The sequence below is a fragment of the Scyliorhinus canicula genome, chromosome 7 (assembly GCF_902713615.1).
Source record: "Scyliorhinus canicula chromosome 7, sScyCan1.1, whole genome shotgun sequence".
Taxonomy (NCBI): Eukaryota; Metazoa; Chordata; class Chondrichthyes; order Carcharhiniformes; family Scyliorhinidae; genus Scyliorhinus; species Scyliorhinus canicula.
In genome coordinates, this window is record NC_052152.1 from 205278511 (window position 1) to 205303001 (window position 24491).

General features: G+C 47.8%; 1 protein-coding gene across 5 annotated transcripts in view; it reads left to right on the forward strand.

Annotated features, from left to right (window-relative positions):
- The window catches only part of angpt4 (angiopoietin 4), a 146388-nt gene that overhangs the window by 90935 nt on the left and 30962 nt on the right, over positions 1-24491 (forward strand). For all 5 annotated transcript variants that reach the window (XM_038803773.1, XM_038803771.1, XM_038803774.1 and 2 more), the window contains exon 4: positions 8139-8371. In XM_038803773.1, coding sequence (XP_038659701.1) covers positions 8139-8371 — 233 coding nt within the window. The remainder of the gene's footprint in view (positions 1-8138; positions 8372-24491) is intronic.

A 24491-nucleotide genomic window follows, 5' to 3' on the forward strand; every position in this document is an offset into this window, starting at 1 on the left:
GAAATGATAAGGGTTTATTTTTTGGCTTGGGGGGACATCAGTAACAGCAGAATGGGACTGTGATTTAGCAGCATTATTTGTCGGCAGAGTGTCGGGTTTGAGATGACTGAACTGCAAGGACAATGAGGAGTTTCGAACGAAAGACTGATCTGAGAGAGAAGACTGAGGGAATGAACTTTGGAGCTCCTGGGATTAGAAGAGAAGAACTCGGGACTCTCTGATGAACTTTTTGCTTCCTCAAAGCACTCGGGGAAAGCGTTTCAGGTGAGGAACGACCTTCAACTCCGGGGAAGACTGTCACAGCCGTATCATTCACTGCTGCATCGAAGACGGCAAAGATATTGAAGATCTGTAATTGCAATGAACCAAGACAATGAAGGAAAAAACAACAACATTTCTGAAAAAGAAGAAAGGATGATCTCCTTTAGAAACCATACAGTGCAGGAGGCAGCCATTCGGCCTATCGAATTTACATCGGCCCTCTGAAAGTGCGCCCTACCTAGACCCACTCCCCCCATCTATCCCCATGCATGGGCAGCACAGTGACACAGTGGTCAGCACTGCTGCCTCACAGTGCCTGGGACCCGGGTTCAATTCCAGCTTTGAGTGATTGTGGAGTCTGCATATCCTCCCTGTGTGTGCGTAGGTTTCCTCCGGGTGCTCCGGTTTCCTCCCACGGTCCAAAGATGTGCACATTAGGTGGATTGGCCATGATAAATTGCCCTTTGGTGTCCAAAAGATTACGTGGGTTAACTGGGTTACAGGGATAGGGTGAGAGTGTGGGCTTAGGTAGGATGCTCTTTCAGAGTGTCGATGCAGACACGATGGGCCAAATGGCCTTCTTCAGCATGGTAGGGATTCTATGATCCCCACCTAACCCGGGATCCTGGTGCCCTGAGGCAGCAGTGCCAACCACTGTGCCACTGTGCTGCCCCATTGTGCCACTCTGCTGTAACAAGATGTACCGTCTACTTTCTAGTGTCTGTGGTAAGAAAGCCACTCTTCTCTCTGTGTGAGGTTGCTGCAGTCTGGGCAAAGGAAGAATTGCAGAGGTTATGGAAACAAGACAGTTGCATCTTCTTGTTATGGGCCAGGGTTTAGAGAACCCCAAAGTGTATCATGGAGTTCACCTGACCCACAACTTTTAATAGATTGTGGTATGGGGAGCACACGGCTCACTCTACAGGTGTGGTACAGCAGAAATGGAAACGTATTTTTTAAAGCAAAACAATGTTTATTCTATGAACTCAAGTTAACCTTTTTAAAACATACAGTGAACATCTTAGCAACCATCAATTCAAATAAAACCCCCAAAGAATACAACACTAAGTAATCCTTACTAACTTCCCAAACAACATCCAGACGACAAAAGAAACACCTCTTAACAGAAGCACATTAGATTTACATTCACTACTGAGAGCATTTAGAATTCTGAATTCACCAAATGATCAAGAGATAGTCTTTTCATGGCAGAGAGATCAACAGTACACCTGCTGTGTCTGGCTTCAGCTCCAACACTGAAAACGAAACTAAAACACACCCTGCAGCAAACAACCTAAAACAAAAGTAAAAAGCTGACAGACAGCCCAGCTCCACCCACACTCTGACATCACTGATAAACACCCATTTCTTAAAGGTACTTTCACATGACATTCTATAATGAGACAAATTTCAACAACAACAATTACCTACGACAAATGGCTCAGAGACAAGAATGCTATTCAGGATTCTGCAGCTTCAGATGCGCTAAATATTCTACCACAGCTTCTGTGTTGACCTCCAGCTCTGGAGAGTTGAAGATTTTCTGATGGGACTAAAGAATGGATTTCAATTGACTTTCACACCTGGAAGCTCCCAGCTCTTTGACAATGGGATCCTCCATAGACTCTGACATGGTCTCAGGCAAGGAACTCTCTTCTGGAAGGTTCTTCATGGACAATGAGAGGTGGACGAGGTCGGTCCAGCAGGACAATGCTCTGAAAGCTGCTTAGCTAGAAACACAGCTGACTTTGCAAAAAGGTATAAGAGACATTATGTGGTGTAGCTGCTGTTGGACCATCCCACAGGGACACAACCTCCAACAGATCATTCAGGGCTACAATGGCCTCTTCCTCATCACTTCCTTCTGGAAAGAACCAATCCCGGTCCAGCAGGTCATCATGCGGAAGGTCACTGTCTATCTCGGTGCCTTCTGTATCCATCCGTCTGGCCTAACTTCAGGATGAAATAAGAGATTCATAACTTCAATCTGTACTCGTCAAGTGGATCCTGTCTCTGTGAAAGAAATGCTGATTGAATAAATCTCCTCAGCTTCTGTAGGCTGAAGTTCCACTGGCTCGAAATAAAAGGATGAAGATTATTCCGTGAACAATGTTCAGTTGTTCAAGTGCAGGACATGATCTGATTTTCCAGAATTCCTAGAAGTATGCTAACTCAGTAAGGATGTGTATTGACTGTCGACAACATTGACAGAATCAACAACCTGTCACCACTTGTAACAAAGAAGAGTGATTATCCTGCCGCTAATTGGAACCTCTGTGCTGCCTGGATCTTGTAATTTAATATCAGACGAATGAAGGGATATTGGCTGAAGCCAGTGTATTAATGCCAGCTCTAGTATCAGCTTTAATGTTGATATCAAAGACTTTGGGCAGGATTCTCCAATTGCCGACGCCAAAACCACATTCGGTGATTGGCCGGAGAATCCCTTTTGACTCCGAAATCGAGGGCAGCGCCTGTTTTCGGATGCTCCGCCCCCACTGAAACATCATCATCAGTGAGTACGGCATTGGGACGGCCTCAGGACATCACCTGAAGGCCTTCCCCCAATGCTCCACCCCCAATGGGCTGAATTCCCGACGGCGTGGATCACATGTGGTCTGAGCTTCCATCAACCTCGCAGGGGGGGGCTGCGGACTGTGTCCAGCGCAGCTACAGTCGGGGGGGGGGGGGGGGGGGGGGGCGGAGCTGATGCACAATCAATGAACATGAAACGTAGGTGAAGTCCGAAATGAAAGGCTTTAATTAGCAAGAAGTAAGTCCGGCAGCACACGTACAGGAAATGGCCTGGCTGCAGGAGAGCACGGGTTCTTATACCCCGCCTTGTAGGCAGAGCTACCTTCCTTTTAGCCAATAGGGATAAGAGGCACACAATACCTGGGCCAATGGGCAGTGAGCCCTCTGCACCAATGGCAGCTCATACTCCAAGGGACCGTAATACCCCTAGTCATACTACCACAGGGGGGAGCCGCTCCGCTAGCCAGGGGGGCTTCGGCAAGGGTTGGGGGGACTGGCGGGGGGTGGTCCAGGGGTGGCAAAGGGGGTACCTGGCAGGCTGGGTCCGCATGCAGCCGGCGCCATGTTGTACGTCGCGACCGCTGCAGGTCGTCGCTGTGCACATGCGTGGCCATAAACCCGCCAATTCTCCGGCTGTATCAGCAGGGTATGCCGGGGGGGGGTTTACGTGGAGCGGCTGCTGGCCCCCCACCGGGCGGAGTATCAGTGAGGGGGCGGCACCAACATTTTGGTCGTTAGACGAGACACTTGTTTCCGACATAGCCACCGAATGGGAGAATCCAGCCCTTTAACTTGCTCTGTAACTCACCAATAGTCTGAACTTTTAACCACAAACTGCCCCTTGAAACTCTGGGTGCAAGTCTGTGGCCTCGGCCCGCCCGACTTGGTGTGGGGACGGGCCAGTTGAATCTTATGAGAGGCCTTCAATGGGACGCTGAAAAGGGTTCACGAGATTAAACGGAACCCATGGTGCATCACAATCTGGATCACACTCTCGCTCGGTGAGACCCAGGCGGCATATTTAAATGAGCCAATACTCCGTTAGGATTATTAATATGTGTGCTCGCCCAAGTCACCCGGGGCCCAGAATTCACCAATCTTGCCAGCGAGGCCTCAACAGGGTACAAATTCACAAAGGCATGAAGCAGTCATGACGGTGCCTCGGGGAGGTCTCGCTGGGGAGATGAGGTCGCTGGGTGGGCGGGTACTGGGCAGGGTAGTACCCTGGCACTCCCCCTGGCACCTGAGCACCGTGACATTTCCAGCCTTGGACTTTAGCAATTTTCTCTCCCTGCCACTTGTCAATGTCATTTGCCACTGAAGCCGCCCCCCCCCCCCCCCCCCGCCTCCAGGGGTGCACTGCCAGCGGGAAACAAGAATCACAGCAGCCGGAGAATTCTGGCCAACTTCTCCAACAGTGTAGGATTCCCTCAGCACTGCACTGCGATTGTCAACCAAGACTTTGTGGTCAAGTCCTCTAGAATGGAACATCTCCCCTAGAGGTGAGAGCGTTACCCACTGTGTCATGGTGAGCGTAATAATCTGACCAAAGAGCTCAGGAACTCAGAAACAAAGGCACTTAAATGAACTAAAGATACAGATCAGCCATGAGTGATAGAACAGGCTTGAGGGGCTGAATGGCCTCTTCCTGCTCCTGCTGTGGGTTGCTAGGGCAGCATTTCCTGGGAGATTTGAAAGGGAGGGAATGATGGAAAGGAGAATTCCTTCATCTTTCACCATAACCTCAGCAGAAACTCCACGTTCTCTTCTCAGTTCCAAACCAAAGTTGCAGCGGGAAGTGGGATGAACTCGGAAGAAAAATTCCATGGTGCCCGTGTTTGGGTGGAAGGGGTGGGAAGATACGGGTGGAAAAAGTGATTGAAGTGAAAGCTGAGAGCCAGCACTTGGGTTGAACCTTGTGCGTGTTTCCGTTTCCAAGGCTTTACCTGCCCACACCTCCAGGTCAGTACTCCTGAACCTGAAAACAAACCATTTCTTGCAGCAAAGCCTGTGTGTCGCTGTACTCGGTGTTGTGTTCTGCTTCTTCATGTAGCATAAGCTGCTTCCTTGATGTATACTCTGACAAAGGAAGGTTCAGACTTGGAGATAGGTTCAACACATTTATTGAACAGTTAACAATTCTCCTACTTGAGTTTGACTCTCCTGCTCATCTATCTATAGTAACTCGATCTAACCAACTAGTCTGCACTAAGCCATGTGGTGGGTGTGATGCTTCTGATCTGCCCCTGTCTCTCTGAGTGTCGCCTGTGGAAAGAGAAAGAGCATGTGTGCCCTACCCTTTTATATGGCTGGCCCCCTTGTGGTAGTGTCACCTCTGGATGTGTCTTGACTGCCCATTGGTCGTGTCCTATCTTACTGACCTATTGGCTGAATGTCTGTGTGTCATGATGTCTCTGGTGCTCCCCCTAGTGTTTACTCAGTCCCAGTGTATCTACACTAACCCCTTGTGTATCTACAATGATGCATATCACCACACTCGGTATCTACATACACCAGGGTCCGATTTTAACTGTCTACGTGCGTGGGCTTTTGAATGAATTAGAGTCAGTCCCATGTTAATAGAGCAAGTTTCCCGCTGAAGAAATTGAGTTCTCAGATTCATATTAAATGCAGCTCACACTTTAAATAAAAGTTTGTGTGCCTTTGAGATTTTGCTGAGTCCCTTTAATTAAAAATGTTGAATTGTCTGCCCGTTTATTGAAGGTTTTTTTAGGGAGTTGTATAAATGCCATTTCTCAACTTGGGCAGTCACTGTAGGAGTGAGTGAAATATGGAAGAGTCAACTTCTGTGTGTGTGTGTGTGTGTGAGAGAACATATGTGTTCCTGTGTATCCATGTGCATGTGTTTGAATGTGTATACATTGTGTATGGTATTTTTGAGGAGGGTGTCTCTTGGCTATGCAGTTTGTTCTAACCATGTTGCCCTCATCTTAACAAGCTGAATATTTCTAAATTTGACCTGAATTCCTCATCTGAAAGCCAGCCCCCCCCCCCCCCCCCCCCCCCGCGCCCCACTGCCCTGCAGATTCACAGAAACCTTTGTGCCTTGTTTGGTGTGAAAACTCTGAACTCAATGAAGCTTGTAACAAGCCGGGGTCAAAATGATTCAATTTGTACTTCAGTTGATAAGATCTAATGAAAACTCCTGATTTTGGTCAGTGCTGCTCCAGAGGGAAAGTGAAAACCCATCTGTTATCGCGACATGCATGAGCCCTCTGAATATTTTAATGTTCGTCAGTGGATGCCAAAGCTGTAAGCAGCAATCCGACGGGTGGAAAAGGCATGAGTTTGATTAATGAGGGAGCTGTGTCTGTGACTGTTCTGGGGTAAGTTGTCAAACACAATTAACCAGAATTGCTGCCAAATTATCGCTGGGACTTCCACATCACTGAAGATCACGGGGTCGCGATGTGACTCATTGATCTGGAGTGAGGCTGGAACATGCACCATTTATCAATATTTCTACCAATTAGTGCAATCTGTTATCACCGGTATATAAAATCAAACCCAAGAGCTTATAGATTGTGCGGGAGGGATTAGTAGGTAAAATGGGACAAACAATATCAAGCTGATACATCAGAGGAGGAATCCATTCGGCCCGTTGAGCTGCTCCCAGCCCACTGTGGAGAATTCTCCAACTCATCTCACTGTCCCTGCTCTTTTCTCACAGCTCGGAAAATCTTTCCTTTCCAAGCAGATAACCAATTTCCATTTGAAATTTATTGCTGAACCTGCTTCCTGCGTCCGGCTGGGCATTTAGATTCTAACAACTCTCTGCATAGAATGAAAATCCCCTCAATCACCAATCTGCTTCTTTAGCCAATTGTCTTAAACCCGGGCCTCCTGGCTAGCAGCCCATCTGCCAGTGTAAACAGATTCTCCCTATTCACTCCAACTAAACCCTCATCGTTTTGAACACAGGAGATTGGAGCAGAAACAGGCCACTCGGCCCATCGAGCCTGCTCCCCCATTCAGTATGATCAGGGGCAATCTGCCTCAAATCCACCTGCTCCCTCATTCCCCCAGAATCCAAAAATCTCTCGAACCAACTGAGCATCTGCCACCTCCCGAGGTGGAGAATCCCAAAGATTCACAGCCCTCGGAATGAAGAAATGTCCCTCATCTCAGTGTCGAGTGGCTGTCCCTTTATCCCCAGGCTGTTCCGACTGGGCCTTGACTCCCTGGCGAGAGGGAAACAACCGTCCAGCATTGACCCTGTCAAGCCCTCTGAAATATGTACGTGTCAATGATCACCGGCTTCCACTGAATCTTCCCTTAACCTCTGAATCCTTAGGCTCGAATCGAAAGATTTCTTGGTAGCTGCATTTATACTGTTACCCTGGGCCCATGAGCTCATCCTGATGTTTGGGTCCACCGCCATTAGCCAATCAAACAGAGTTTGGGAATGCTCCAATCTCATCCGTGGCAGGTTTTGCTTTTCTCTCTAATGGGACACTCTAGATAGAGCCTATCAGTAACCAAACCATTGTATCAATAAACGTTCTTCCGCTAAGACAATCCTACAATGGAACAAGCTGCAAACGGCAATAGTCACAGCCGCATCACTTGAAATTTTCAGGGTCCGTCTTTAGGTCATTTCCGTATTGTAATCATGAGGTGTCACTGAGGAGGTTCCTATGTAACAAAAGGGGGCTATTGGAAACAGCAATGAGATTTGACTCCTGGGTCCACTCTGCCCAGACCTCTGTACCCAGGGCCCCACGCTTCTTCCCCAATGGACAGGGTTCACATACACCCAAGTAATAGCCCCCGAGAGGGTCATATGGCCATAAGACCATAAGACAGAGGAGCAGAATTAGGCCACTCGGCCCATTGAGTCTGCTCTGCCATTCAATCATGGCTGATATTTTTCTCATCCCCATTCTCCTGCCTTCTCCCACAACCCCTGATCCCCTTATTAATCAAAAACCGATCTATCTCTGTCTTAAAGACACTCAGTGAATTGGCCAGTGAAAGGTTACCCCTTAAAGGGGCAATGCTACCTAACACACATATATAAGTATTTTATGATCAGGACTACCATCTCAGCAGCTCATGCCTGGTTTAGCTCGAACTAACCATATAAAGATTGGCGGAATATGAATGTTAGTCTGTGATAACCACACAACAAAAGTAGAAGCAAACACTTCAGAGATTTCAGTTTCTATGATTACTAAGAATGTTAAAATTTTTATCTAAAATAATGTGAAATTTATTACATATTCCTCGACCTTTTCCCATAATTTGTATATTAAATATACAAATGCAGTGGAATCAGGTTGGGATTAAACTGGTGATTTTAACTACAATTCATGGTTCAGACTTTTAGAGGGGAAGGTCTCTGACATTGAGGCCAAGCACCGCACTGAGCTGGAATCCATTCGGAAGGAGAAGGAGCTACTCCAGCAGCTGGTGACCCACCAGATCAGCACCATCAGGGAGCTGGAGAAACGCCTGCACACAGCCAGCAGCAACAACAGTGGCCTACAACTGCAGCAGCTCCAGCTGGTCGAGACTGTGCGCCAGCTCATCAACCTGGTCTCCCAGGGCAAAGGTAAGGGTCGGCGAGACAGGCAGGCATGGCCTGATGTCACTGTCTCACAAGTTATTCTGGAGTTCCTCTTGTGATCTATCAGATGTCTCCGGGTGATCCGGTTTCCTCCCGCAGTCCAAAGATGTTCAGGTTCCGTGGATTGGCCATGCTAATATTTCTCTTCGGGTCCCAAAACAAAAAGGTGGGGTGGGGTTACTGGGTTCCGGGGATAGGATGGAGGTGGGGGCTTAGGTAAGGTGCTCTTTCCAAAGGCCGTGCAGACACAATGGGCCAAATGACCTCCTTCTGCACTGTAAATTCTACGATTCTGTGAAATATTTGAGAACATAGGAAATAGGAACTGGAGTAGGGCATTTGGCCCCTCCAGTCTGTTCTGCCATTCAATAAGTTCATGGTTGATGGAACTCAACTCCAACTTTCCACCTTTTACCTTGATTCCCTTTGAGTCAAATCTATCACTCTCAATCTTGAATCTATTTATTGGCTGATGCATCCACAAGCTCCCTGAGAAAGAGAATTCCAAACATTCACAATCCCTCTGACTGAAGGAATTTCTCCGAATCTTGGTCCTGACTAGGCACACCCTTAGAGGCAACAGTCCGGAGAGACTTTACAAAGGCACCCTCCATATCTGTAAAATTACCTTAAAGAAAGAACTCTCGTGGAGTCCAGTTAAGTTTTTTGAAATGTAGCCGCTGCTACAATATAGGGAACGCAGCAGCCTCTGTACGCACAGCAAGATCCCACAAACAGCAATGAGATTAATGATCAGATGATCCATCTTTTTGACGTTGGTTGAGGAATAAATATTGGCCAAGGCACCAAGGAGAACGCTCCTGCTGTTGGGCATCATAATGCAATGGCACGCACCCACCTCAGAGAACAGGCCAGGCCTGGGTTCAGTGCGAAAGGTGGAACAGGGCTGTGCTCTTAAAAAGAACACAAGAGGAGACTTGATGGGGGAGCGCGTACAGTTATTGCAGTAAAACAGTGTCATAAAACAAGGCTTGGGCAAGACACAGATTCAACATCCCAAATAGACCCAATTTCTACGTGATTTTGCTGAAAGTCGTGTGATTTCTGAGACTGAATGCTGGACCCAGCTGTTTTGTCGATTCACTTCCCCACTGGCTGTCCCCGGGTAAACAATGGAATCCTTTGTTTTTCTTCTGAATGTTTCAGGTCAATTTCAAATCTTTCTAAACCGTCTTAACTCCTTCACTTCCCTCTGAGCCTCACAGTGAGAGAGGAGACACAGGGTTCTGCACAGCACCAACACAGAGTGGCTTCACAGCTGTTCAGTGACCTTTGTACCAGCCTTGGACCTTTGCAAGTTGAAGAGTTTGCTGCCTGTCCCGAATTGAATGTGCCCCTGCCTCGAGATCTTTGCGTGTGCGCTTGGGTGTGGCCAGGAAGTGTATGGCAAACAGAGCTGGAGCCAATACACAGCCTTGCTTAGTGCCATTGGTGACAGGAAAGGCATCCGATGATGTATCACTTTGCATCACTCCGGCCAACAGACCATCGTGAAACAAGTGAATGACACTCCCAGTTTACTGTGTCAAAGGTCTTGGTCACGTTCCCCAGCACCGTATAGAAGTCCTTACTCTGTGGGACTTGTCTTGAATTTGCGGCACTGCAAAGATCATGTCCACTGTACCCCGTCCTGCATGGAGGACACACTGTGATTCTGGATACAAGGTCAGCCAGGTGAGTGGCGTTCCCAATGAGAACAATCCTTGCAAGAGTTTTTCTCACTGTTCAAAGGGGTAATATTCCACAATATTTCTCATAGATGGACCTGCTCCCTTTCCATTTGACGAGATTAATTATGGAGGCAACCTTGTCATCTTGGGGCCCTGGTTATAGATTAGATAGAAGAGACTAGTGAGTTTCCTAACCATGTGAATATCTGCAGACTTGAATACTTCAGGTGGAACGCCATCAGCTCCTGGAGAATTTTGACAGGAAGTTGCTTTCAGGCCTTTGTGACTGCTGCTTGAGAAAGATTGAGAGCAAATTCTCCCGGAGTGCGATGCTGTGGATGTGACTCAGTGATGTCATTGTACACGATGGATTGTGGGTCTCGGAGATTACTAAAGTGTTCTGCCCAATGAGAGTGAATCTCATGCCTATTTGTTCGGAGTTGATTACCATTGGCTAAGGGGATGGGTGTCAGAGCATTGGTTTGGGGCCATAAGGTGATCACAGATCTTAATGTGGAGCCTTAAGGTCTTTTTCATTAGCAGCCTCTTGAAGTTCATTGGACTTGATTTCCCACCGTTGGTTCTTCCTCTCCCTTAGTTTGGCCAGCAGGCTGTGATGATATCTGGTGGTTCCTTGCTGGTGATTTCTTGTCAGATTTCTAAGATCTGTGAGCATTGTGCTCTTTCTCCAGAAGCTTGATGGGTCATTGTTGTCAAACCAGCCCTGGTGCTTCTGCTTAGCAAATCCCAGGAGCACAGATTCTGCATCATAAGAAGCATCCTTTAATTTTTTTCCAAGAGTCTTCAATCACAATAGTGTCCACTAGGATATCAACAATTGCTATGGCTAATTTGTGTTCCCAGTTCCTTGTCTCTTGGCTGTGTCTTTAATAATAATATTAGTAATAATCTTTATTGTCGCAAGTAAGCTTACATTAACAATGCAATGAAGTTACTGTGAAAATCCCCGAGTCGCCACACTCCGCCGCCTGTTCGGGTACACAGAGGGAGGATTCAGAATGTCCAATTCACCTAACAAGGACGTCTTTCGGGACTTGTGGGAGGAAACCGGAGCACCCGGAGGAACTGACGCAGACAAGGGGATTATGTGCAAACTCCGCACAGACAGAGATCCAAGCCAGGAATCAAACCCGCGTCCCTGGTGCTGTGAAGCAACAGTGCTAACCACTGTGCTACCGTGACACCTAAGAACGGTTACATGAAGCTTCCTTTGTGCCTTGACTCTGTCAAAGAGCCTTCGATTTTATCTTCAAAATCATAAAAACTCCGACAAGCCAATGGTCAGATTCGGCATCTCTCAGCGAGTGAGCACAACTTGCATCCTTGAGTTCTCTCTGTCGTACAATAATGTAACCCAACAGATGGTGATGTTTGGATCTGGAGTGCAGCCATATTGTTTTCAGTTTGTCTGCTTGCTGGAAGATTATGTTTGCGATGGTTAGGTCAAACTCACTGCACTTAGAGAGCAGGAACTGACCATTGGAATTTTCTATAGCAATACTATAGTGTCCTCGTACTCCACTGCATGTATTACAGTCTGTGCCTTCTCCAGCATTGAAACCACCACCACCACCCGGCAAACACAAGCTCAGCATTTAGCAGGTTCTCTCACTGACTTTGGGAGGAGCGTGGAGTTTCTTCCAGAACAAAGATTACATTCCACCAGCCAGTGGTTCTTGCATCACTTCCTTATGGATGGGAGACTTGGGCAAAGATACCAGGATAGCATCAAACATTCCACCTTCACTGTCTGAGAAATATTTGCCATATTGGGCGGCCAAACAAAACCCCAGCATCAAGGTTCTTGGAAAAGAGTACCTGGCATTGAGAGCACGCTTGTCCGAGCTCAGCTTCGTTGGGTCAGTCATGGAGTTTCATGGAGGATTTCTGCCTACCAAAGGCAGTACTAATAGTTGTTCCGTAATACAGAACGTGAGTGTTGCTGAAAAAAGAGACAAGTTGAAGTTTTTCATCTTATATTCATCAGGACACTTCTCAAGAATACCAATATCGGGAAAAGGAAACAATTTATACTGTATGCAAAGAGAATGCTGATTGGTTGGAAAGTTAACTCTATTTGGTAGAGGATTTGCCATAGAGAATGCACCAGTTGATGGCGGCTGACTGTTAACTGTCAAACATTGTTTGAAATTTAAACCAAGCAGGTTGACCCTGAGTGGTCAAGGCATTGCCCTGGGGAATGAATCAGCGAATGGCTGGCACTTAATTTTGTTCAGCTGAAACAGACACAATGTGTCAATGCATTCTTCCTGTCTGCAAAGAACAGGGCCCTGCATGTTAATATTTGCAGCTTCCAGTACACACTAATTTGTCACACTGTGAGCCCGACCTACAATCTTAAAATGGTTCTTGGCATAACTTTTAGTGCACCAAGGATTTATTAGCAAATGTTGTCCAATCGCGGAATCACACCTAATGTTGGACTCTGTGTTTTGAGTTTTGTAAGCGCAGGCTGGTCGGGTACGGTCTGTATGTTGCCCGTTATGAATAGTAACTGAAAAAGGTGTTTGATACAATTCACCAGCCTTTGGGACCTGCATACCTGCATCACATTGACACTGAAATTCAGAGTCCACGTTACTCATTTGTGTGATAGACGGAGTGTCTTACCGGCTTGGCGGCAGCATCCTGTTAGTGGCAAACACCACTCGTCTTGCTACCGTATAGTAGCAACATAAAGCAGCTAGCTTCACCTGTTGCTCAAATGTTTGAGATATCTAGCCCTCCCATGGTATTCTGAGGTAGACTGGGCATTTTTCAGGGTCAAAGGTGATGGCCTTCAGGCCCATTCATGGGTTTGTGTTTTATACAGCATGGAAATTGTTGTTTTCCCCTTCCATCGGCGTTTTTGCAAAGTGTCCTGATGAGTGCGAGGCAAAAAGCTTTGACTGGTCTCTCGTTTTTCAGCCAAGGCAGTACTGTACAGTCAGCTGAGCACAGGAACCCACAAAACAAGATATCACAAACTTGGATATAAAGACAATCTGAACACCGATCTCAGAACCTGTAAGTTGAATACATTGGGGGCGTTGGGGGGGGGGGGGGGGGGGGGGGGGGGAAATAACCTTGGACAGCTCCAAATGGAGAAGTCTCAAGCGATTTTGACATTTGAGGTGAACGGTGGCAAGTGCCTTCAGGACAAGCGAGCAAGGCGCAAGCCAAGGCCTCCATCCATCCCTCCAACTCTGTACATGCAGTATTTGCAATTTTTTATGTCAAATCGAGACTTGACCTAATGTCACACATGAGACATCATCAACCTGGACTATAACCAGGTCATTTCTAATTTTTGTTTACTTGCTGAGAACTGACCTGTCAAAGTGACAGGAGAATCCATCATCAATGTTTGTGCAAATAATTAATAAGAAGAAGAATCTTTATTAGTGTCACAAGTAGGCGTACATTTCTAGTGCAATGAAGTGACTGTGAAAATCCCCTTGACGCCAAAAGGGATTCTCCTGTTCGGGTCACAGAGGGAGAATTCAGAATGTCCAATTCACCTAACAAGCACGTCTTTCGGGACTTGTGGGAGGAAACCGGAGCACCCGGAGGAAACCCACGCAGACACGGGAAGAACGTGCAGACTCCTCTCAGACAGTGACCCAAGCCGGGAATCGAACCCGGGTCCCTGGTGCTTTGAAATAACAGAGCTAACCACTGTGCGACAGTGCCACGTTAGAGTGTTCTACTGAACATGGAGCCGAAACTCTTGTCATTTCTTTTTTGAGCAAGAATGTTCAATCTGGCCAGGGGGTCAAGTCTCAGTTTGCACTCAGTGTGTAACGTAGGGTTTGGCCCAAGAAAGAAATTACATTAGAACAAATTCCTAAGCAACAGTTGCAAGAATAACAACGAGCCAGAACATAGAAACTGCAGCAGCTTTTATTTATTACCACATGCTCACACCAATCACGTTCACTCCTAGGTTTCTGACATGATGCATGATCTTATCTAAATCATCGTTATAAGACAACCTGGATTTCAGCCACTGCTCACACAGTTTGGGTCTGAGAGTATCTTTGTTAGGTTGGTGCGTCTTACCCAAGTCCGACCTGGGGATGAACTTCGTCACAACAGTAGACGTTCATTGTGGTGAAGGTCAAAGGGATTGGGAGAAAGCTGAGGTTATGGATCTCATTATCACAAGTAAGGTTGGTAGCGAGAGATAGCTCTGGGCTCACACAATCTCCTGGACGAGTCCTGTTTACCTGAGGGGGCCGGAAAGAAACATTTCAGTGTATGTTTTCAGGTATTGGCCCTGCGTTTGTTGGGGTTTTTTAACCTTTCCGAGGAGATATCTGTGTAAGTGTGTGTGTGTGTGTGTGTGTGTGTGTCGGGCGGGGTGGGGCTATTGTGATTAATGGTAAAAGATGTCCAGCCATGATGCCCCAGCCATAAGACGTGTGGGCCGGACTTAGTGGAACAGCTATTATTTTCCTGGTTCATACCTTTCATGTGTTCATTCATTGATGAACATAGAAACGAGCAGTAAGTTCAGAAAATACACGATACACTCAGCAGGTCAGCATCTTCTGTAGCGAGAGAAACAGAATTCATGTTTCAGGTCAATGACCTATCAGCCTGCCCTGAAATGTTGACTCAGTTTCTCTCTCCACGTTTGCTGCCAAACCTTCGAGTCTTTCCAGCATCTCCTGTTTTTGTTTCAGGTTTTCAGGATCTGCAGTGTTTTGCTTTTGTTATATAAACGTGCAGATTTGTTGCTGCATTTCCAACAGTCCTGAGGCCAGGTTTTCCCTTTTCTTTAACTGGTCTGGTCTACACGTGACTCCAGTCCCACCCTAAGTGCTTGACTTTCAATGTCCTCCAAAGGCCCATTCAGTTGCAAGGACATTGGTGATCGCGGAAGGCCCATCACTGTCTTCCCATTGATTCGAATGTTGCAGCTACTCCCATGCACTTTAGTTTGAAGTGCATGTTCCAGTTTCTAGTTATGTGCATTTATTGACCCAATAACTGTCAGTAGCAGTTAACTAAATCACTTTGAGCAAACCTTCTTGACAAGTTACTCTCTCATTCTTGTCAATTTGTGTCAGGAATAAGGGAGATGAACTTAGAGCATGGATCAATACTTGGAACTACGATGTTGTGGCCATTACGGAGACATGGATTTCACAGGGGCAGGAATGGGTTGTTCGATGTTCTGGGGTTTAGATGCTTTCAGAAGAATAGGGAGGGAGGTAAAAGAGGAGGGGGAGTGGCACTGTTAATTAGGGAGTGAACCACAGCTGCAGAAAAGGAGGTAGTTGAGGAGGGTTTGTCTACTGCATCAGTATGGGTGGAAGTCAGAAACAAGAAAGGAGCAGTCACTTTATTGGGAGTTTTCTATAGACCCCCCAATAGCAGCAGAGCGATGGAGGAACAGATTGGGAGGCAGATCTTGGAAAGGTGCAGAAGTAACAGAGTTGTTGTCATGGGTGACTTCAACTTCCCTAATATTGACTGGAATCTCCTTAGTGCAAATGGTTTGGATGGAGCAGATTTTGTCAGGTGTGTACAGGAAGGATTCCTGACTCAATATGTCGATAGGCCGACTAGGGGGGAGGCCATATTGGACTTGGTGCTTGGCAACGAACCAGGCCAGGTGTCAGATGTCTCGTTGGGAGAGCATTGTGGTGACAGTGACCACAACTCCTTGACCTTTACCATAGTCATGGAGAGGGATAGGAATACACAGTATGGGAAGGTATTTAACTGGGGGAGGGGAAATTATACTGATATTAGACAGGAGCTGAGGAGCATAAAGTGGGAACAATTGTTCTTGGGGAAATGAACAACAGTAATGTGGGGATTGTTTAAGGAGCACTTGCTGCGAGTGCTGAATTGTTTTGTCCCACTGAGACGAGGAAGGAATGGTAAGGTGAAGGAACCTTGGATGACAAGGGAAGTGGAGCTTCTAGTCAAGAGGAAGAAGAAAACTTACGTAAGGTTGAGGAAGCAAGGATCTGACTCGGCTCTAGAGGGTTACAAGGTAGCCAGGAAGGAACCCAAAAATGGACTGAGGAGAGCTAGAAGGGGGCATGAAAAAGCCCTGGCGGGAAGGATTAGGGAAAACCCCAAGGCATTCTACAATTGTGTGAGAAATAAGAGGATGATCAGAGTGAGAGTAGGGCCGATCAGGGCTAGTGGAGGGAACTTGTGCCTAGAGTCTGAGGAGATGGGGGAGGCCCTAAATGAATACTTTGCTTCAGTATTCACTAGAGAGAGGGACCTTGTTGCCCATGAGAACAATGTGAACCAGGTTAATAGACTCGAACAGGTTGATATTAAGAAGGAGGATGTGCTGGAAATTTTGAAAAGCATCAGGATAGATAAGTCCCCTGGGCCTGACGGGATATACCCAAGGTTACTACGGGAAGCAAGGGAAGAGATTGCTGCGCCGTTGGCGATGATCTTTGCATCCTCACTCTCCACTGGAGTAGTACCGGATGATTGGAGGGAGGCGAATGTTGTTCCCCTATTCAGGAAAGGGAACAGGGAAATCCCTGGGAATTACAGACCCATCAGTCTTACATCTGTGGTGAGCAAAATATTGGAAAGGATTCTGAGAGATAGGATTTATGATTGTTTAGAAAAACATAGTTTGATTAAAGATAGTCAGCATGGCTTTGTGAGGGGCAGGTCATGCCTCACAAGCCTCATTGAATTCTTTGAGGATGTGATGAGACACATTGATGAAGGTCGGGCAGTGGATGTGATGTATATGGATTTCAGTAAGGCTTTTGATATGGTTCCCCATGGTAGACTCATTCAGAAAGTTAGCGGGCATGGGATACAAGCAAATTTAGCTGTCTGGATACAGAATTGGCTGGCCGAAATTTAACCGACTCTTAGACAGGCTCATGGACAGCAGCAGATTGAAGGGATGTAGGTTAGGTTGATCTTAGATTAGGATAAATGGTCGGCACAACATTGTGGGCTGAAAGGCCTGTACTGTGCTGTACTGTTCTATATTCTATGTTCTAATCTGCTCCTCTCCTCCAATGACGCATTGATTCAATTGAACTTTAACCCCAGGCATTTTGTTCAATGATCAAAGTGATTGACGCCCTGGAAAATATTGTTACGATCCCCTGGGCAACTGTGTGGTCAATTCCAGTCCAGTCCGACCCGGAGTCACAACACAAGTCAATTAACCAACAATTCTTAGAAAAATACCCAAAGTCTTTGGCCCTTGGCTGCCCAATAATTACAGTCACCAGGTTTGTATATGTAAACACAATTACTGTTTATTTATAACAAGAACTATAATGAAATATGCAGCAAATACAACTGGTTAACTATTATCTAATTCCCAATTCCCCACTTTAATCTACTCCCCCCCTCTACACAGACATATAGACACACACCAGACAGACAAACACAGAGGAGAATAGAGGGGTAAAAAAAACATAAGTAAAGGGAATAAAAGAGCCTTTGCTTCTGATGGTGGTTTCCAGAACCTTACCCCTCTTCAAACTTTGCTTTCAGTTCGAGGATTTTATTTTAGATATTCCTTCAGGTCTTTGAAGTTTCAGAAATACACCATTCACAGCCTTTCCAGGGAGCCAGAGAGAGAGGTGGGGTGGCTGGGGGCTCTGGTCTTTGTCTGCAGCCTGTAAGGGTTTTCCTGTAGTTTCATTATTTTGGATTCTCCGCAGCTTGAGGAATACAGCACCCAAAGCCTTTCTGGGCGGAACACAGGGGAGAGAGAAAGAGACCTTCTCCCCGAGCTTGCAGGAGTCAAAACTGAAACTCCTTGAGACTCTATAAATCATTCCACTGGGACAGGATCCGATCACCACCTGTTACTGGGCAGAGTACGACCTTTGGGATCAATTCATTGGCCACCAGCCAATCAATCAAAGCGAGTTCCACCCCATCTCGCTCTCTCGTGCCGACAAGTCTGAGGCTTCATGTTCAAACCAGCAGAGAGTAGCAGAGTGTGCTATGTTGTAACTTCTGAATTCCGCATTCTCTCTGCTGCTTGACTTAAAGTTCCATGCCCATTAATCATCCATGGATCAAAAATGCTAACAGTAGAATAAAGGAAAGTGGAAGTAAGGGAAAAAAACAGGAAGGACCCTTACAACATCCAATGATTTGTTTTTACCAATTGCATCACCTGAAAGATCAAACACGTATAGGTGGCACAATAGCACAGTGGTTAGCACTGTTGCTTCACAGCGCCAGGGACCTGGGTTCGATTCCTGGCTTGAGTCACTGTCCGTGCAGAGTTTGGACGTTCTCCCCGTGTCTATGTGGGTTTCCTCCGGGTGCTCCGGCTTCCTCCCACAAGTCCCAAAAGACGGGGTGTTCGGTGAATTGGACATTCTGAATTCTCCCTCAGTGTACCCGGGAGTGTGAACAGGCGCCGGGATGTGGTGACTAGGGGATTGTCACAGTAACTTCACTGCAGCGTTAATGTAAGCCTACTTGTGACACTAGTAAAGATTATTATTATGAGATGCCAATGACAGTCCAAAGATTTGCAGGTTAGGTGGATTGGCCATGGGGGGGGGGGGGGGGGGGGGGGGGGGTCCCCAGCTCTGCTTCAAACAGATGTGGGAGTCCATTTCATACCGGATACAGAATCCAGATACCTCCTAGCTATTGTGTTGGCTCCAAATTTGGAAATGCAAGAGTCACAATCCTATTGGATTGTCTTGCTGTCACACTCGCCGCTGTTCCTCTCAGAGCTGGGTGACCGACAGACACTTGTCTCCAGCCAGCTGCTCGAAGGTTTGGGAAATTTCAAAGCTGTGTGGATCTGGTAACTCTCACTCGCTCAGGGTGCTGCCTTTTATAGCTATCCAGCATTAAGCAGGGAACTTTGTGTTAGTTCGTGCAGGATGGTCAGGGATGGCGATGGGGGAATGGTACTTGCCCCCAAAACACTTGAAATCTTTATTTCATGGATTGGATTTGATAGATTCCACCACATTGGGGGCATGGAAAACTGGCAAATGGCCAGCCCATCACCTCCCCGCCCACCTTGATCTCTTCCCCATTGATGCTGCAAGGCTCCCACTAGCTGGCCTACCCTTAGGCTTACTGGCCAATTACGTTAAACGTTCTGAATCTGCCTCCACCCCATTGTACCAGTGACTGTGGAAGGCAGGCCGCTTTTCACCTACTCTGGCCTACGACAAGCAGGCTTCCCAGCTGTGGGTGGAGCATATAATTCTCTGCTGGGAGGTTTTAATTTAAGTTTACGGATTGGCACAGTGGCACAGTGGTTAGCCACAGCCTCCCAGCCCCAGGGACCTGGGTTCGATTCCAGCCTCGGCTGACTGTGTGGAGTTCACACGTTCCCCCTGTATCTGCGTGGGTTTCCTCCGGGTGCTCCGGTTTCCTCCCACAGTCCAAAGATGTACAGGTCAGGTGGCTTAGCCATGAGCAATTGCCTCTTAGTGTCCAAAGGTTAGGTGGGGTAACGGGGTTACGGGGATAGTTTGGGGGGAGCGGGCCTGGGTCGGGTGCTCTTTCAGGGGGTCGATGCATACTTGATGGGCCGAATGGCCTCCTTCTGCACTGTATGGATTCTATGATTCTAAAAAATATCCTGTGGAGCGAGAAGCATAAACACCAAGGCCTGCTCTCCAGTGCTGTACGAAGGGAGCACTATATAGTGGTACATCTGTCAGGTGAGATGTCAAAATAAAGCCCATCTGGCTGCCCGGAGAGATGTGAAAGATCTTGTGGCACTATTGTGATGTCCAGGCCAAGATTCATCCGTCCGTCAACATCACAAGGAAAGTTTATCTGACATTGCTGACGTGGGAGCTTGCTGTGCACAAATGGACAGCTGCTTTTCCTACTTTACAAAAATGACTCCTCTTCAAAAGTCTTTGAAGCACTTTGAGACATCCAGTGGCCATGAAGAGTGTCTGTAAATACAAGCCATTTTGTCTGTAAATACAAGCCATTTTGTCTGTAAATACAAGCCATTTTGTTTGTGTAAGGATGGGCAGGAAGAGCGCTGCCAACTTTAGTCCGACGTATTCCTTGAGGATTTATCAGATTATTGGGCAGCACGGTAGCACAGTGGTTAGCACAATTGCTTCACAGCTGCCGGGTCCCAGGTTCGATTCCCGGCTTGGGTCACTGTCTGTGCGGAGTCTGCACATCCTCCCCGTGTCTGCGTGGGTTTCCTCCGGGTGCTCCGGTTTCCTCCCACAGTCCAAAGATGTGCAGTTTAAGTGGATTGGCCATGATAAATTGCCCTTAGTGTTGGGTGGGGTTACTGGGTTATGGGGATAGGGTGGAGGTGTTGACCTTGGGTAGGGTGCTCTTTCGAAGAGCCGGTGCAGACTCGATGGGCCGAATGGCCTCCTTTTGCACTGTAAATTCTATGAATCTCCAACTGCCCTGCCTTCCACCCATCAGCCACCGGTCACCCATAGTCCATTCCCACAGTGACCCCCCCCTCTCCCACACGCATTCCATCTGTGGCCCAACATGTCCATCGTCACCGTGCCCCGTCTTCCTGTGGCCAATCAGGCTGTCCAAATGATTCATTAACCGATTGGAAACATCCGACCGCTTCCCGTTCTTTCCCTGTTCTTTTTATTCCTCATAAATTAGGCTGAAAACAAGAAGAAGAAAAGTAAGGCAAAGTTGTTTTGACGTCCCAGTGAATTTTCTCCCAGCACTGTTTATTTTATACGTTCAGGGGCTGGGGGCCGCCATTTGCTGCCCCTCCCTAATTGCCCCTGAACTGAGTGGTTTGCTCGGCCCGTTGCCAGAGGGGCAGTTCGGAGTCAACCACATTGCTGTGGGTCTGGAGTAGGCCAGACCGGGTAAGGACGGCAGATTTCCTTCCCTAAAGGACATTAGGGAACCAGATGGATTTTTACCACAATCGACAATGGCTTCATGGTCATCTTGGACTTTTAACTCCAGAATTTTATTAAATCCAAATTTCAACATCACCAGAGCATTACCCTGGGTCTCTGGATTTCTAAGCCAGTGACACCACTGCCTCCCCTAAATTTTAATGGTCCATTCTGCGTGACTCCAGGATATTCATGGGTTGTTGGCTTCCTGTGGTGGGGATGATCCTTCTGATTTCACAGTGCCTGCTCCAGACTCTGGCTCCTTATCCTGCTCTCCTCCCTCCCGCCCTCCCACCCCCGCCCCTGCGGCCTGGAATTTATGTCTCAGCAAAGCCTGCAGGATTTAAACAATGCCTATATTTCGGGCTGACCTCTCAGTTAGGCCAGTGGCTGCCTTCCCCTGGCGATTTCCCACACCAGCAGAGCCGGTTCTGAGAAATCTGGATTGGATTGATTTGAGAAAAGATTGGATGAGCTGATGTTGTTTTCCTTGGAACAGAGGGAGGCTGAAGGGAGATTTAACTGAGATATATAAAATTATGAAGGGCCTGGAAAGAGTAGACGGGAAAGGCCTGTTTCCCTCAGGAGGTCAGTAGCCAGGGGACATAGATTTGAAGTAATTGGTGAAAGGGTTAGGGGAGAATTGAGAAGTAATTATTTAACCCAGAAGATGTTGAGAATCTGGAACTTGCCTGAAAGGGTCGTAGAGATAGAAACCACCATCACCATTAAAATACACTTGGACATGAACCGGAAGTGTTATAACCAACATGACTACAGAGCTGCAAAGTGGGAATAGACTGGATAGCACAGACATGATGGGCCAAATGGCCGACAACAGTACCATATATATTTTCCATGTTTCTATGAATCATAGTCTAAATGGTTTAGAATTTTGTTTTATCAATATTATTTGCCACTTGATACTTGATCCAAACATAGAATTCCTTAATAAGTTATTTCAGCATTCCAGCTATTCAAATAGATCTCTACAAAAATAATCCCGAGGTGCACCACTTGACCCACAAAGTATTGGGTAATTCAGGGCACACCAATAAAATGACCTCCTCGCCTTTCATGCACATTCCTGTCAGACAAGAGCTCGAGCCAACAGAAAGGAGAAGAAAGAATTGAATGTAAAATGTGTCCAAACGTTTAGCATTGTCAGAGGGCGAATGGCAATGAAATTGGATTCCTGGCTTAAATTCGCTGTAACAACATGTCCAATTTGATCTCTCCCCCGGGAAAACCCGGCTTGTGTTGCCGAGGGAAAGTGGTTTCATACATTTGTGTTGTGGAGGCGAGGGGAGCGATGGACTCTCGGAATCCCTTTCTTTCCAGCCGCTTGTTTGGAGATTTCCGATACACGCTCAGAGATTTATCAACGTCTCAAATTTCCACAACGGGCTGGAGGTCCCACAGCGTCGCCCCGACTCCAAATCCGTGCTTCGTAGGAATGAAAATCTGAGAGACTAAAATATGAAAAGAACAACACTGAGGTTTCCTGGTCCTTCCCACCAGCGGAACCTTCCAATCCCGCCGAGACGAGCGACCACGCAAACCGGTGTAGGCACAGGAAGATCCCAGCAGCAACCAATGGCGAGTCGCCAGATCACACGCCATGGGTGGGCCAGAAAATACTACCTGTCTGTTTCTTGAGTGAACCTCCCAGAAGATTGTGGGTCAGCTCCTTCTTATCCCCTTCATTAATCCAGGGGGAAAAAAAATCTCTTTATTAAATTAGGAACATAGGACTCCGGAGCAGGAGCAATCCCATCAGCCCTTTGAGCCTGTTCCGCCATCCATGTCTGATCTGTGGTCTTAACTCTGCTTTGTGATCTGACCCCCCCACCATAACCCTTGACCCCCTTGCCTGTCAAAAACCTCTCTAACTGCACCAACCTCAACCTCTCTCTGGGGAGGAGAAGATCACAGACTGACGACACTCAGAAAAACATTATCCTTAACTCTGTCTTCAATGGGACTGGCCTCTTGTGTCTTCACCTGTGTTCACTGGTTCTAGTGTCTCCCACAGGTGGAAACATCCTCCCGGTATCTACTCCAGCGAGTATGTTTTTTTGTTTCATTACGAGCCTCTCATTATTCTAAACGCCAATGGGAATAGGCCCAATTAGTTCAAGCTTTCGTCATTTGATAAGCCCCTCATCGCAGGAATGAGCTGAGTTAACAGAGACACCCCCCCCCCCCCTCCCCCCCAGCCCGGCCGGAAGATTGTGATTATGGACACGATTCTCTCTTTGGGAGATTATGGGCGGGATTCTCTAATCCCACAGCAGAGTGTCCACGCGTTGTAAACGCCGTCGTGTTTAACGACAGCGTCAACGGGCTGACCCCACGACTAATTCTGGCCCCTACAGGGGGGCCAGCACAACACTGGAGTGGTTAACACCGCTCCAGCTGCTGATCCCGGTGCGAACTGGGCGCCGCGGGATCCGCGCATGCGCAGTGGCTTCCTTCAAAGCGCCAGCCCCGATGCAACATGGCGCAGGATTACAGGGGCTGGCGCTTAGGAAAGGAGCCCCCAGCCAGAGAGGCCGGCCCGTCGATTCGTGGGCCCCGATCGCGGGCTAGGCCATATCGGCGCCCCCCCCCGGGTACGGACCCCCCCCCCCCCCCCACAGGCCGTCCCCGACCCTTCCACACCGAGTTCCTGCCGGCTGAGAGCAGGTGTGGACGGCGCCGACAGGACTTGGTGTTTTCACGATGGCCCAATCCCGGGCCGAGAATCGGCTGGTCGGCCGTGTAGAGCGGCCCCGACTGGTTCCGCGCCAACCACACCGGCGCCAATCCTCTGCTCTGCATCGGGGTGGGGCGGCGTGGTGCGATTCGCGCCGTTCGTGGGGCTTCTCCGGCCCGGCCCCGAGTTGAGAGAATCCCGCCCTTGGTTCTCCCGCCAGAGATGAACCGTCTCTGATTTGTGCTCGGGCCAGGAGCGCCGCCCAGAGACGATTCCCTATCCCTTGCCCTTCAAATCTGTGCATGACAGGGATTCCCTCGCGAATCCTAACATCAGGCAGCCATTTTGAGCTGACAAAAGTCAGTCATAGCTAGATGTTCATTAAGATTGCGGTTAGTTTCACAGCAGGGTACTTGTTCCCAGTCAGCGTGAAGGGAAATGAAATTAAACCAATCCACACATCTGGCTGTCTGGAAGCTGTCAATCACAGCCGAGTAAAAGCTATTTCTCTTTGATGTGAATAAAAGCCTTTCAGAGCGAAGGGTCAGAGGTGGTTTCAACTCAGGTGATGTGGGTTTTTTTTTTAGAATTCACAACCACTGCTTTCTCTGCCTGAGGCAGAAGCTGTAAAGGACAGGTGAGTTTTAAGGCAGTGATTTCTGTTCACTGTTTCCGTCTGGACGGCTCTTTAGCTTCCTGGCGGGGTCTCTGTTATGGGAGGGGTCTCTGTTCTGGGCGGTCTCTGGTGGGGGTCTCTGGTGGGGGACTCTGTTATGGGAGGAGACTCTGTTGGGGGTCTCTGGTGGGAGTCTCTGGTGGGGGTTTGTGCTATGGGAAGG